The 14527-nt window shown below is 56.0% G+C and overlaps 1 protein-coding gene across 1 annotated transcript; it reads right to left on the bottom strand.

Moving 5' to 3' along the window:
* Nucleotides 1-8823, bottom strand: AMDHD2 (amidohydrolase domain containing 2). Its single transcript, XM_050317706.1, has 11 exons — nucleotides 8546-8823; nucleotides 7771-7907; nucleotides 6990-7129; nucleotides 6574-6628; nucleotides 5937-6149; nucleotides 4856-4944; nucleotides 3702-3846; nucleotides 3359-3466; nucleotides 2570-2638; nucleotides 2047-2148; nucleotides 1-1660 (listed from the first exon to the last, which is right to left on the bottom strand). The coding sequence occupies exons 1-11, from the start codon at nucleotides 8626-8628 to the stop codon at nucleotides 1572-1574; spliced, it is 1230 nt and encodes a 409-aa protein (XP_050173663.1). The 5' UTR covers nucleotides 8629-8823; the 3' UTR covers nucleotides 1-1571.
* Between the last annotated feature and the right edge of the window lie 5704 nt (nucleotides 8824-14527).

The following is a 14527-nucleotide window of genomic DNA, read 5'->3' as shown; positions in this document are numbered from 1 at the left end:
ATTTTAGATTTCCTTTTGATTATTTAATTTTGTAAATAAAAAGTTAAGACACCTTGTTTCATATACATTTTTTTCCCCTTGGATTGTTTTCAACAGCCGCCAGAAGATTCCCGCTGAGGCCGGTGCCGCGGCAGCCAGCGCGTGTCACAGCACGGGGTGTGATGTCTCTCTCAAATGCTTCAAACTGTGGACATTATAATTTCTGCTGACATTGGCAGCTGATGTTAGAAATTCTCCAAGGCTGCCAGTGATTCCAGCAGGGCTCTAAAGTGCTGGGAAAGCACTTCCAAATGTTGCTGTTAAAGGTTGTAAAACAGTACTGGAAAAATCAGCACACTTCTGCCAATCCCGATCAGACTCCTGTCTGCCTTACAACCTCCACCCTGGCGGAGACTTAGCTATTGTCTAAGTCCTCTCGTCACACCAAAACCATCTCATTGGCTTGAGCCTTGTTGGAGGTTGTCTAAGACTTCTTTCAAGGCTTATTCTGCCTGTGGCAGGTTCAAAATCAGCATCAGTCCTCACATACAAGTGTCCAAGTGTCAGGAAAAGAGCTGACAGTCAAGTATTGGAGAAGATAGTAATGAGCACTGAAAATAATGAGCTATCACATCTGTCTTGAAAAGCCAGAATCCCACCTCCATCCTCCTCTCCCTCAGTCCCTGAGCTGGGCTGGGGGCTCGTGAGCCCATCACCACCAGTCTGGATGCAAAAGTTTCCAGTCCATGGCCTGGGGAATGCACAGACCCATCAGGTGATGCAAAGGTCCTACTCGATATGGCTGGCACAGAGCCTGCAGGACCCATCCAGCCAGAGCCAGGGGTGAAAGGAGCATTGCTTTCTGTGGCAGGATACTGTCTGTGTCTCCAGTGCTGTGGACTCAATGCCCATGCAGGGGAAAGGCACAAAGGACCAGCAATGCCTTGGTTTTCCTGGGTTTGATCTCTGCCCTGAGGATTCAGCCCCACAACAGCACCGAGCTGGCGAGCTGTGACAGCCCTTCTCCGAGGACACACCACAGAAGGGCTGTCGGGAGACCCAAATGTGATCCTCAGCTTCTGCTGACACAACAGGAAACTTGTCATGGGAAGAGCTGCGAGCTGAGCTGGTGGAAGGTGATGTCTAACAAGCCATGGCTGCCCAGGAGCGAGGCAAAGAGCAGGCAGAGGAATGGGAATGGCTTGAGCCTGCGTTGGGCACAGGGCAGGTTAGTGTGTGCTGTATAAACAGTGTAAAGGCTGGGACAGCTCCTCACTGCTGTCAGATGGTGACAGGAGCACCTCTCTGGGGGCAGGACAGCTGTGCAGTCCCTTAGGCCAGTCCAGGACTGGAATTCCCTGCCAGCACAGAGCTGCCTGCTTTCCCCATGCCACCAACTGAGCACCAACAAATTCGTGGCAGGCATGGCTGTAACTGGAAGCTGGAAAACGCAGCTCTTTGGTATGAGGCTCCTTTAAGGGAGTTGCAGGAAGAAATTGGGATTTAAAAAAAAAAAGAGAGGAGTGGAGTGGTTACCAGAGCTGCTAACCACAGTGCCAAGGAGCCTCGGAGGGCACCGGGACAGCCCAGTGTCACATGCCTGACGTGTCCTGTCTCCAGACCTCCTGGCCGGCGATGTACGTGGCTTGCACATACAGGCTGTCGTTCAGCATCAGGAAATCTGTGTTGGACAAGAGGGAAAGGAAGCAGCTGTCAGAGGAATGGAGCTGCTGGAGCTGGCTGGGGAGAGTTGAGCTCAGCAGGGAACAGCTTCTCCCCACTCCAGACACAGGACGGCAGCACGGTGCCCCCCTGGCTATGGCAGCTCTGCTCCATGCTGGGCTCAGGCATGGGGAGCACTCCAAAGGGTCTCCCAAACACCACCAGCATACGAGGGGAAAACCACTGGAGTAAAAGCCCAGAGCAAATCCCATGCAGAGCAAGTCTCCCTGCAGCTCCCACTGAAACAGGGGATGAAGATGTGCAGCAGCCCCCCCTCTGCTCCAGCGCTCAGGAGCCCTGACACCATTGTCCCCATACCAATACCTCCTGTCCCCATACCAGTACCTGCATCAGAGTCATAATTCAGTGTCCCCTTGTTGTGTTCAATCCCCAGGAGCTGGGCAGGATGCAGAGACGCTGCCTCCAACGCCGTCTCTACAGAGCACCCTTGCACAGAGAGTTTGGGAGATGTTAGGGCAGCCACAGCCCCATTGCCAGAGCAGCCCAAATTCCCCTGGCCGAGGAAACTGTCACTGGGCACACCCTCACCACAGCCAGATGGAGCTAGTAAGGGAAATATCCCTACAGGAGACAGTAGGAATAGAGGAACTGAAAACCAAGGGTATGGGGAGGGGAGAATCATTCCACCTTTGTGAGGAAGGAGCAGGAGAGTTCACCTCTCATTAGTGCTATGGGTTAAAATGAAACCTCCCCTCAAAAAGGCGCTCATCTGAGGGCACTGATCCCAGCCCCTCTCATGTCTCAGGTGAGAAGGAATGTTCCTGGTGGAATGGACACAGCTGGCAAGAGCAAGACCTCCTCCTATGGCAACACAGGGAGCAACAGCCTGAGGACAAGGCTCCCTTACCTGTGGCCTCTTGGAAGTGTCTCACACACGTGTCCATGGTCGCCACGCTGCCGCTCAGGGTCTTTGTGCCTGGGAGAGGAACAGGATAGCTCTGAGCAGCTCCCACAGCTCACAGCAACGAGAAGGGGGGCAGCAGGGAAGCATAATGGCACGAGAAAGGCAGAAATTGTGGGTGGCAGGAGGGGCAAGCTGAAGGGCCCGCAGCCACTCCTGCCAAGGGACAGACTGAGGCAAGGGAGAGGTGCTGGCAGGGCAGGGAGAGGTACTGGGGTGTCACCCCCCAGCTCCACCACCAGACCAGTTGGACTGGGTGAAACCAGCTCACAAAGTAGGTACCTGCTGCCAGAGGCAAATGGAGAAAGGAACGATCCTTCTCTGAAATACCTTCTCAGTCTCCAACTGCTTGGAAACTTGAAACTTAGGGAATTTACTTAGCAAGAAGTGGTAGTGATGTAATAAAGAAAAGGGACAATAAATATCTCTAAGATTTCTCTGTCCTTTCTGACCCTCTGCACACATGCCACTGGGCAATGAGGCTTTCAAAGGTGTTGCAGACAGCTACAAATGGACAGATTCCTCCCCACTCCACAGAGGTGGGGCACTTCCCCTCCTTACCAGGTGCCTTATTCTCCCCAGGGCCAAGTCACTGCAGAGCCATCAGGCACCAAAACCCGAGAGGGTGGCAGGAGCACTGCCTCACACTGGCAGGGCCAGCCAGCTGTGCTGAGCTGGCCAGGAAGGGGCACCAGTGGCAGTGCTGTCCCCAGCTCTCCAGCAAGAGGCCCTTACCTGCGATGTAGGTGTTCAGCCCATCGATCTCCACCACCTGCTGGCCCAGCGTGTGCCGCCCCGGTGCCAGCCCCATGCCAGCAATAGCATCTGTCACCAGCACCAGGCCTGAGCAACACAAGCAAAGGTGCCCTGTCAGCTTTGCAGCTGATTTTGCTGCAGATCTGAGCGCTGTGCCCCGCTAGCCCTCCCAGAGAGGGGCCACGGTGTCTCAGCCACACCCCAGCAAAGTGAGAGGGGATCAGCACACACGGCTGTGACCCTCCAGCCAGTGAGGGCAGCACGAGTGTCCTGTGGGAGGTGGCCCAGTGCTTGGAGGGGCTGGGACACTGGCATGGCTTACCTTTGGGGTGGGCTCGGTGGGCGATCCGCAGGGCAGCGGGGTTGGTGTGGATGCCGTCTGAGATCATCCCGTAGAAGACCCTCCGCCCAGTGGGAATCTTGTCACTGGTCAGCAGCCCCACGATTCCAGGGTCACGGTGGTGGAACTGCTCGAGGGGAGAGAGGGGACAAGCTGTGGAGCCACACCAGGACTGAGACCCTTCCCCTCAGGGGATGCAGCTGCCATCTCTGTCACACAGTGCCTGGGAGCTGTACCAGGCACATCTGGGCACTGCCTTGAGTCACAGAATCACAGGGTGGTTTGAGTTCGAAGAGATCTTAAAGCCCATCTTGTTCCAATCCCCCCTGCCATGGGCAGTGACACCTTCCACTAGCCCAGGTTGCTCCAATCCTCATCCAATCTGGCCTTGGACAATTCCAGGGATGGGGCAGCCACAGCTTCTCTGGGCAACCTGTGCCAGGGCCTGCCCACCCTCACAGCCAAGAATTCTTTCCCTATATCCCATCTATCCCTGCCCTCTGGCAGTGGGAAGCCATTCCCCCTTGTCCTGTCCCTCCAGGCCCTTGTCCGAAGTCCCTCTCCAGCTCTTCTGGAGCCCCTTTAGGCCCTGGCAGGGGCTCTCAGGTCTCCCTGGAGCCTTCTCTTCTCCAGGTGAACCCCCCCAGCTCTCCCAGCCTGGCTCCAGAGCAGAGGGGCTCCACACTTGGAGCATCTCTGTGACCTCCTCTGGGCTCTCTCCAGCAGCTCCACATCCTTGTGCTGTTGATTCCCCATATCTGGAGCAGCTCTGCAGGGGGGTCTCACCTGAGGGGGCAGAGGGGCAGAATCTCCCCCTCCCCTGCTGCCCATGCACAGGGCACAGGGGGTTTCTGGATCCCAGCACACACGGCCGGGGCATGTCCAGCCCCTCACCCATCAACACCCCCAAGTCCTTCTCGGCAGTGACTTTCAGAATCTGCTACAGCCTCTCTTTCAGATCCAGCAGAGGAACGTGAAGCCAGAGGTTCAGTGCTGAAACCTCAGTGCAAAGCCTGGTATGAAACCAGCTGGAGAGAACACAGATCTTTGGGAGAGAAAACCCAAAAGCAACCCTGGTGGCAGGAGAGAAAATCCAAAAGCAATTGGGGTGCAGGGCAGTGCCTTGGGGAGCTCACCGGCAGCATGGCGTTGAAGAGGTGGGTGATGAAGGTGGCGCCGTGCTGCACAGCCTCCTCGGCCTGGGACAGATTGGCCACCGAGTGACCTGGGAACAGACACAACCTGTGACTCCTCCGCCCATCTCTCATTTCCCTACAGCAGTGAAGACATTCTTGATGGACTTTGAACTCTGCTCTGATGTCCACCCTGGGCTGAGGTTCAGCCTCAGCATGGAAGTGTCTGGCCATGACCCGGGGGGATGCTGGGGGTGGGTGTTTCATCTGAACACCTTCACAGCTCACATCACAACTGCCACTAATGCTGCCTTGCTCACAGCAAGTTGCCTTCAGGCTGGGTTCAAGGTCCAAGGACATGCCTTTCTGCCAGCCTCAGATACTTAAAGGTTGAGTAGAGAGGTATCAGGGGAGTAGAGACAGTGGGGACTTGGCCAGGAAAGAATATGGGGATAAAACCATCCAGAAAGAAAATACTGTTTCCCCAACAGGACAGCAGCTCCAGTGCTCTGAGGGCAAACCTTGCCTTTCTGGAATTCTTTATGTGGCTGTGGGATAAGAGATGCTCTGCTGTATGAATGCCCTTCTCACCTGAGGTTTCATTTCACCCTGAATAACTTCCCTTCCTTAAAAAAAAAAAAAGATTTCTTCAATGATCTGAAGCAAAGATGATGTGAAGCAAAGGAAAAGAAAAACGCAGCCAGTTTTAAGTCAGTGGCCAGCCAGATGTTGGAGGGAGAGGCTCCTTCAGCACTTCCAGTTGAAAAACAGAATTATCAAACCAACAGTAACCTTTGGAAAATGATTTCTCCTGTCAAATAAGGTCTAAAGCAGTGAAACTTCAGAGTTTGAACCTTCCACGTCATCAACCCTCCAAGGAAGATTTCCTTGTGTTCAAACAGCACCTTATGTTTGCTGTAGGGCTCTGCAATCGATACAACATTTGGCCCTTGCCATGACAGATTCACTGCATCAAGTGAGGTCCCCATGTGTGACAGGTCTGTCACCTCCACACAGGCCAGGTCAAAGAAAATACCACCCTATCCAGGCACCGAGACACTGTTAGAGCCCCCCCAGGCCTCACCCAGCGAGACGCAGACACCCCTGCTGGTGAGCTCCTGGATCACCTCGCCGCTCCTCTTCATCTCGGGGGCCAGCGTGACTATCCGGACACCGTCCAGGGAGCCGTAGGTGCTCAGCAGGTCCTGGAAGGCTCCTGCCTCAAAGGTGCGCAGGCAGTGCTCGGGGTGGGCCCCTTTCTTCTCCCTGCTGATGAATGGCCCTTCCAGATGGGCCCCTGTCCAGACAGGAATGAAGAGCCGTGACCCTTCCTCTGCCTGCCAAGGACCAGGAAACCCGCTCTGTCTACTCTGCTCCGGTCGTGCTCTTGCCATTTTTCTGCAGCAAAACACCTGGCTCAGGTACCTCTGAGCTCAGCACAGCGAGAGCTGCAGTGCTGGCCCCTGGCCAGGCCAAGCCACCCCACTGCCACTGCCCCAGAGGGCCCAAAAGGGCTGGAGCAGGGTGCATTGTGTGCACAGTGACAGAGACCATGGCAAAGGCTAGGCACAGGCCGAGGGCAAGGTGTGCCCACCTGGGCATCCCTCCCATGGAGAGAGCTCCAGCCCCCCTTTGTGCTGTCCTTCAGTAACTTCTTTCCCCTGAACAAACAAGATAATTGCCCATCTACAGTAGCACCAAAGAGGAACAAATCCACTTACCCAGGATACCAGCTCCGTGGGCTCCACCATTTCTTACACTAATCTGAGGGAGAACCTAGAGAACAGGATTTATCAGACATGGCACCCCAGACACAGCCCCCCAACCTGCCAAATCAGACCCAGAGGTTGGGTCTGGAGGGAGATTTGTAGCTGGACCACTTGGGACCATCCCAGCCCACAAAGGAAAAGCCTTCTGCAAGCCCTGCTGTGCAGAGCTTGCCTGGGAGATGTGGCTGTCTCAGCAGTCTAAAGGTTGAGGGCAAGAAACCCAGGGTAGGGTCTAGCTCCTCATGCCCATGGCTCTTCCACCACAGCAGCTGTCCCAGACTCAGGAGGCCCAGCCTTGGCCCTCCCACCTCCTGGTACCAACCTCAGCCCCTGATCACCCTGTGGATGGAGGGGAGAAGGCTCCTTACCTGGTGGTACACAGATGGAGGAGAAGTCACCAGGGTGGGACAGAAGGAGGTCACTCCATGGGAGAGGATTTTCTGACTGACCAGGTCAATCCCTGATTTGAAGTCATCTGTAGCCAGGGAGAAGTCCACCCCGAAGCCTCCTGCACCACCAACAAAACAGAGGTGAAACTGCAGCTTCCCCAGAGGACATTTCCCACCCAGAAACACCAAAGAAACATTCTGTGTGACTGGATGGAGACGTTCCATTTGTAGGGCACTGACACAAAGGGCTCCACCAGCACTTGTGTCCTACATTCCAAGGCTCCACCAGTACAAATCCCACTGTGAAGTGCTCTTCCCCATAGTACCTCAGTGTTTTGCAAGCACAACCTTTTTATTTTCGTGCAGGGCAAAATGTGAGGATTCCCAGCCCAGAGGGACTTCCAGCTTTAGCTGGAGAGCTATTGTGGGTAATGTTTGTTCCCTTGGGAAGTTCTGCTCTGTCCTCCCACATCCTGGAAAGAGTAGGGTGGGCACCATGCCAGTGCAGGGGCAGGATAAAAAAATTGATTAAAATGAGTTTCAGAGGAAACCTCACTCAGCTAAAGGGGATCAGTTACGTGACAGCAACAACCACGTGCAAAGTCGTTCTTTGTCCTTAGTTCGGTGACTCACGCGTCCCTCGAGCAGCTGAAACACACCTGGCCATGGGCAGGACACCCACAGAGGGGTCTGGGGGTCAGGGATGGAGGGGTGGACAGACCTGGACCCCCCTCTGTGAGCATACGTGGCTTCCCCATACCATTGATCTGGACGTCGATGAAGCCCGGGGCGATGATGCTGCCCTTGCAGTCCAGCTGCACGTCAGCAGAGCCCTTCTCGTCAAAGAAGAGTTTCTCTGGGTTGAGGATCTTCCCCTCTCGCACCCACAGGTCCTCCCTGAAGGAACAACCACACACACAGAGCCCTGTGCTGTCTGTGGAGCAGGTGGCTGTGGCCCCGGTGACAGTGGCCCCAGTGACAGTGGCCCTGGGCACAGGCCCTGGTGCCTGCCAGGCACAGCTGCTCTTCCCGCCGGGACACGGGGACAGCCCTCTCTGCCCGGCCTCTGGCTCTACAGAGCTCGGAATGAACTTTCACGGGCTGCCCCTCAAAGGTGGCGGCAATGGCCAAAGGGCCACGGGGATGGCACAGGGGGCGAAACGAGAGGGGAGAGGGGCCGTGCCCCACGGCTCGTCCCTTTGGAAAGCGGGTGAAGAGGACGTGGGTGGCGGGAGCGCGGGGGGCGAGGGAGGGCCAACAGCCGATGGGCTGGGGGACCTGGGGACAGCGGGACCTGGGGAAAGCCCCTCGGGCACTGCAGGTGCCACGTTAGCCCCGCATCCCGTCCGGGAGCCCCCGCAGCCGCGGTACCCCCGGACACCCCTGGTACCCCCATACTCTCGGTACCCCCATAGCCCCGGTACCCACGGACAGCCCTGGTACCCCCATACTCTCGGTACCCCCATAGCCCCGGTACCCACGGACACCCCCTGGTACCCGCAGCCGCCCCGGCAGCGCCGGTGCCCCGGACTCACCTCTGGAGCCGGTGGTCTCTCAGGATGCGGCAGTTGGTGAACTGGACGATGGGCGCATCCGACACGGATTTGTTGGACGGCATGGCGGGGCAGCGGGAGCCGGGAGGGGCCGCGCCCCCGGCGGTGTCCGGGGCGCGGGGCGGGCACCGGGCGTGGCGAAGAGGGGCCAGGCCGCGGCCCCGGTGCGAGCGGCTGCCGCGGGACCGGGGAGCCGGCGAGGGGCGGAGGCAGCGAAGCCCCACCCCGGGGGCAGGCGGAGGGTGAGCCCCCGCCCCTGCCCCTGCCCCTGCGCCTGCCGGCGCTGCGAGGGCCGAGCCCGGCGAGTCCCGGCGGGTCCCGGGGCCGAGCGGCGCCCCCGGCCCGGGGCTGTGGGACACGGGGGGCGCGGCTGTGGGACACGGGGGGCGGGGCTGCGGGACACGAGGGGCGGGGCCGGGGCGGGGCCGGGCCCCGCCTCGCTCACGTGACGCGCTCAGCACGCGCCGGGATCCCCGCCCGTCCCACGTGACCGGCCCCGCCATCATGGGGAGGGCGCCGCCATCTTGAGAAGGTCGCGGGGGGTGCCCGGGGACATCCCCTCGTTGTGCCAGGGCCGGTGACACCAACCCTGGGACACCGACCCTGGGACACCGACCCTGAGACACTGACCCTGGGACACTGACCCTGAGACATCCATCCTGGGGCATCCATCCTGGGACACCCGTCCCAAGACCTGCCACCCCTGTCCTGAGAACCTCATCCTGAGACCCTCATCCTGCCATCCCCTTCCCGAGACCTTAGTTCTGTGACCCCCATCCTGAGCCCCCCATCCTGCCCCCACCCCCCCAGCACACCCCAGGCCCCTGCCCTCCTTGTACCCGGGGCCAGCTGGGGAGGGGCTTCCCCCAGCTGGGGTGGCTGGGTGGGTGAATCGCTCCCAGGAAAGACCAATGATGGGAAGGTAATTGTGCAGGAACACAACACTGCCGTCTGGCCAGGAATTGGATTTTAATTAGGTTTTATGCTATGCCTGGCGTTCCATGATGTCAGTGCTTGTCCACACTTCAAGCTGCTCTCAGCTGTGTCACAGGATGCCAGAAAGGCCCTGAAAGGGAGAGATGGGAGTGATGCTGGATGAGGGAAGGAAAACTAAGTGCAGCATTGTTTTGGGAATCTGAGGCTAAGAATGGCACATCTCAGGCCATGGACATGCTCGGGGGATTCAGCCTGGAGAAGAGAAGGTTCCAGGGAGACCTGAGAGCCCCTGCCAGGGCCTAAAGGGGCTCCAGAAGAGCTGGAGAGGGACTGGGGACAAGGGATGGAGGGACAGGACAAGGGGGAATGGCTTCCCACTGCCAGAGGGCAGGGTTAGATGGGATATTGGGAAGAAATTGTTCCCTGTGAGGGTGGGCAGGCCCTGGCACAGGTTGCCCAGAGAAGCTGTGGCTGCCCCATCCCTGTAAGTGTCCATGGCCAGGTTGGAGGGATCTTGGAACAACCTGGGCTAGTGGAAGGTGTCGCTGCCCATGGCAGGGCATTGGAATGGGATGAGCTTTAATGTTTTCCTCATGAAATTATGCACATCTGGGACATCCAGCACCATACTGCTGGGAATGATTTGTAGCTTCATACACGTGGAGCTGAAGAGACTCCAAAACTCTTAAGTTTAGAAGAGAAATGCTGGAAGCAGCTCTCAGGCTCTCTTGTCTGTGAGAAGGGAAGGACCTCTCCAAGCTGCTAAATTGAATTTGGATGTCAAAAGGCACATATGGCACCCAAACTGCCTGTGGCCAAAACAGGGCCCTGTCCACAGAACACACAGAGCTGTGACAGTGACTTCGTTTGGCAGAGACACCGAGGTAAAGGCAAGCACTGAGTGTGTAGACAGGGACACCCGCCCCAGGCCCAGCCCAGGGACACAGCTCCTGCAGCCACAGATGCAGCACTCCTCCAGGCTGCCAGCACCACGCCAACCCCCGAGCCAGAGCACTGGAAACCAGCCCAGCCCTCCCTCTGCACTGCTGGGAGAACAGAACAGCCTGTGCCAGGAGGGAAGGGATGGAAATCTGCTCATCGAGGCTGCAGGGACGTCACCAGCCCAGCCTATGTCATGTACCTGTCCTGCTTAACTCTCACCCCTTTGGATGCTCTCCTTTTATTCCTCAGGGTTAAATTAACCCTGTCCTGCATCGCCAGTACTGCACATTCCTCTAATAACAATTCCATGCTCTTTCTCTCCACTGCCCTAGTAACAGGCTGAGGGAATCACAGGCTGTAGTTTCACTTGCATTTTCTTTGGCAGATGTGTGGGTTTTTTTTTCTTCAGGTTGAGTTATTTTTAACCTGGCTCAATTCCCAAATTAGGTTCACTGCCTGGCAGCAGGAGCAGTTGTACCTGCGCTCCTGGGAGGAGCAGCTGTGGGAGCAGGGCTGGCTGTCCAGAGGGAGCACTGGGGGCTGGGGAAATGCAGCCTCGGCTTCTGATTTTCACAGGCATTGACAAGGAGGTCTAAGAAATTGTCCCAAGGCACACAGGAGCCGGGGAGAGGCTGCTTAGAACACACTGCCAGTCTTGGGAATATACACCATTCCCCAGGATTTGTCCTCAGCTCACCTCATGCAGGCAAAGCCACGAGGTGGAGGTGGCTGAATTCACTCTCTGCCACTTCAGCCACCCCTTTCACCCCTCCCAAAGGCGAAGGAGGAAAGCACAAGAGTAACAGCATGGACAGCACAGTTCAAAGTGCCAAAAAAGGCTCTGGGACCGCAACAGCCCCCAGCATCCCCTTGGTGAACCTAGAAGAGCCAGATTGGACCTGTGGTGAGGGCAGCTCATTCCCTCAGCAAAAGGGGAACAGCAAACACGACTCACTGGTTCTCCAGCAGCCCCATCCTGCTCTCTCAGGTGAGTGGTAGCTGCCAGGGGGCTGTGGGTGCCTCGTGGGTGAGTGTGGCCCCTCGGGAAGCCTCGGCCCTTCCACACTGTAGGGTCAGGGCAGGATTTTTCCATTTGCTTTGGTGTTGTGACACAGGAACCAGCTCAGCAGAAAGCCAGTGATCTGAGCTGCAAAGCTGAGGCTCTCGGGAGCTCAGTGAAGCGTGGCTTGCAGAGAAAGAACAGCATTCATTAGCTGTAAGAGGAACAAAAATGGAGAAGCTTTTTGGGACACAGTGACACAATCCTTTGACCCTGAAACAGAAAATTCCCACTCCGGGATAAGTGGCTTTGGGAAGACTTACTGTGGGTTTGATTTAGTTATGCCAGGAGAAAAAGGTGGTCAGTAGCTGTAGAACTAAGGCCAGAGGTGGCAAGTCCTGGGTGTCAGACACCTCTCACCTGAGCACAGCAATGGTTTGGATAGCAAGGCTGGATAGAAATGGCAAAATGCACTAAAATCAGTATCCCCATGGTCAGCCTGCCAAGGAAACAAGGGTTATAGTCATGAGCTCTGCTGTTATCCTGAAATGGCAGTTTGGTTTCTGGGATCAGTTTCTCATAACGAGGTTTTTATTTCCCCAAAGCTTATTTACTTTTCCAGATTAATGTGTTTCTCTGTAAGCTAGATCTCCCTAGGAAAGCCAGTCCCTGAGGAATCAGAGATAAAATCCCAATACTTAAAAATGTTTCTCCAACACAGCGGAGAAAAAAATAAAAAATCTGCTGCCTTTGGAAAAAAAAAAAAAAAGCATGAAAGAAAACCAATCCCAGAGTGAAAGAGTTAACAAAGAGCAAGGTCAGCAGGCTGTGTGGAGGCATTGTCTGTGCTGGCAGTGCTGCTGGCCCTGTCCCTGTGCTGCTGCTGCTGCAGAGCCGCTCTCCGCAGGGCTGACTCACTCGCTCTGCAGCGCTCCCGGCACGGAGCGCCACGCTGTGCCAGCACACACCACCCTCCTCGGCAGGCACTCATACCAGGCTCCCCCTCCCAAACCAAACACCTCCCTGCCACCCAGGACTGCATTCTGAGCTGCCCTGCTCCTGGCAGTAAAGGAATTCCAAAAACTCAGAAGGTCCCTCATTGTCTTAATGCCTCAAATCACTTGAGAAATTTGCTGATGCAATAGCACCAGTGGAGGACTTGAAATGTGAGTTTTCAGCTGGGAGTCATCACAGGATCCAGAGCATCAGTCAGAAAACCCCTGGCTGAAAGAGGCAGTGTGTGCAGACTGTTAATTTGACTCCAGGTGCATCTGCAGGTACTTGGCACAAAGTGATCGACCCCCACCCGTGCTCCTCCCAGCTCTGCTCTCCTTGCACAGGTTTGTGAATCAGTGACAAAGGCTTCACGTTCCAAGGCATGAAGCGAAATGCCACTGAAGGGATGTTCCCTGCATGTGGTTTCTTAAGTGCCCATTGTCCTCCTGAGCTTATTAACTGCCTCTGCACGGTGTCATCAGCCTAAAACGGGGCCTTTCAATGGCTTACTGCCCTTGGAGATGGGAGCTGCCACTGGCATTTCCCTGCTCTCTTAAATGCAATTCGCGGTGTCCTTGTCACTTGGCAAGAAGGCTGGCAGGGTCCCCTAAAGAAGGGAAAACCACAAGAGAAGCATATCCTGGGACCCTCTCGTGTCCTGCTACACAAGCCAAATGCAATTCCTCTCACCAGGACTGCAATCTGTACCTGGCACGCTCTCCAGAGCACCTGGACTTGGGATTCACCCCCCAACTGCCCCACTGCAGTCAGCGTGAGACACAATTATGCTACAGATTCCAGAAATGTTTATGACACCTGCAGAAAGCCTGAGTCAGAAGTTCAGAGTCTACTACTTCTGCTGAAGAATGACCAACATCTGATCTGGAACTTCCCCTTACCCCAGGCACTCCTTCAGCAGAGATGGGGGATATTCCTTCAGTCAGCTGATGCCTCTGTCCAGCCCCAGCTGCACCTCTGCTCACACTGCCACGAGGCAAAGCCCTTCCCAAGCAACACCAGCCCAGCCCCACCCCCAAGCCAGGCAGCTGACAGATCAACGTTGCAGCAAACGGAATAAGCCAATGCATTTGTTAATAATTATTGATAATCAACAACTGTCAGAACTACACCTTCACCAACATGTGAAAATACACCCCAGCAGAATGACTGGCTCAGAGCCACAGTCTCCTGAACGGTTCCATTTGGGGAACACTCGTGGCAGGTTAGCAGTTCCAAAGTTTAGTGAATTTCATGTGCTTGGCCACAGCTTTTCAAGGTACTTGCACCAGACTCTCTGGACAGGTACATGGATGAACCACATGCACAGCACACCTCCACTCCCACCCAGGGGGACAGATCCCTCCACCTTCAGCAGCTTTGTTTGACCACAAAGGCCCTGCTGGCACAAGGTAGCTGTGCAATAGCAACATTTTGGCTTTAATAAGGTAGAGCTTGGCCTGTTCCCCAAGCTGTACATGTAGCATTGAGGTGATATACTCGCTACTGGAAGAGCCCAGCATGTATTTCCCACAGAAACTTTGCAGTACTCAAATCCTCAGGACAGAGAAGGCTGCGCCAGCACTCCAGTAGCTGCAGCAGCAGAAGATCCCAACCCAAATGCTCCTGATTTACAAGTTAAAAATACAAGTTATTGACTGAAGCCATTTTGTTGATGAGACTATTGTTGAGGTACTTCAGAGGGAATTACTGCTCAGAGCACAGATTCCAAGCAGCTCAGCTTCTGCAGGGCCAGCAGGAGGACAGGACAAGGCAGCTCCTTTCCCTGTCACAGGCTGCAGCCTGCACCCTCACTCCCTGACCCTCAGTGCAGGCTCTTACAGGGCATTACCATGAGCCAGATGTGCTGATCAGGGCAAACACAGCCCTGCATCTCTGCTCACCCTGAGTCCAGCCCACGGCAACAGCTGGTAAAGGAACTGCCATTGCCCAGGAGAAGGAGAAAGGCATGGCAGTGCTGGCAGCACCACTCCTGCAGGTGCCCAGTCACCCCAGGAACCTGCCTCCCCCCAGGGAACCCCTCCTCTTCCCAAAGGAGCAGCAACAGCCTGAAATCAGAGCCAGAGGACCCG

Source organism: Myiozetetes cayanensis, unplaced genomic scaffold (assembly GCF_022539395.1).
Source record: "Myiozetetes cayanensis isolate MyiCay16 unplaced genomic scaffold, myiCay2020 scf20-37, whole genome shotgun sequence".
Classification (NCBI taxonomy): Eukaryota; Metazoa; Chordata; class Aves; order Passeriformes; family Tyrannidae; genus Myiozetetes; species Myiozetetes cayanensis.
This window is presented reverse-complemented; position numbering and strand designations above follow the sequence as displayed.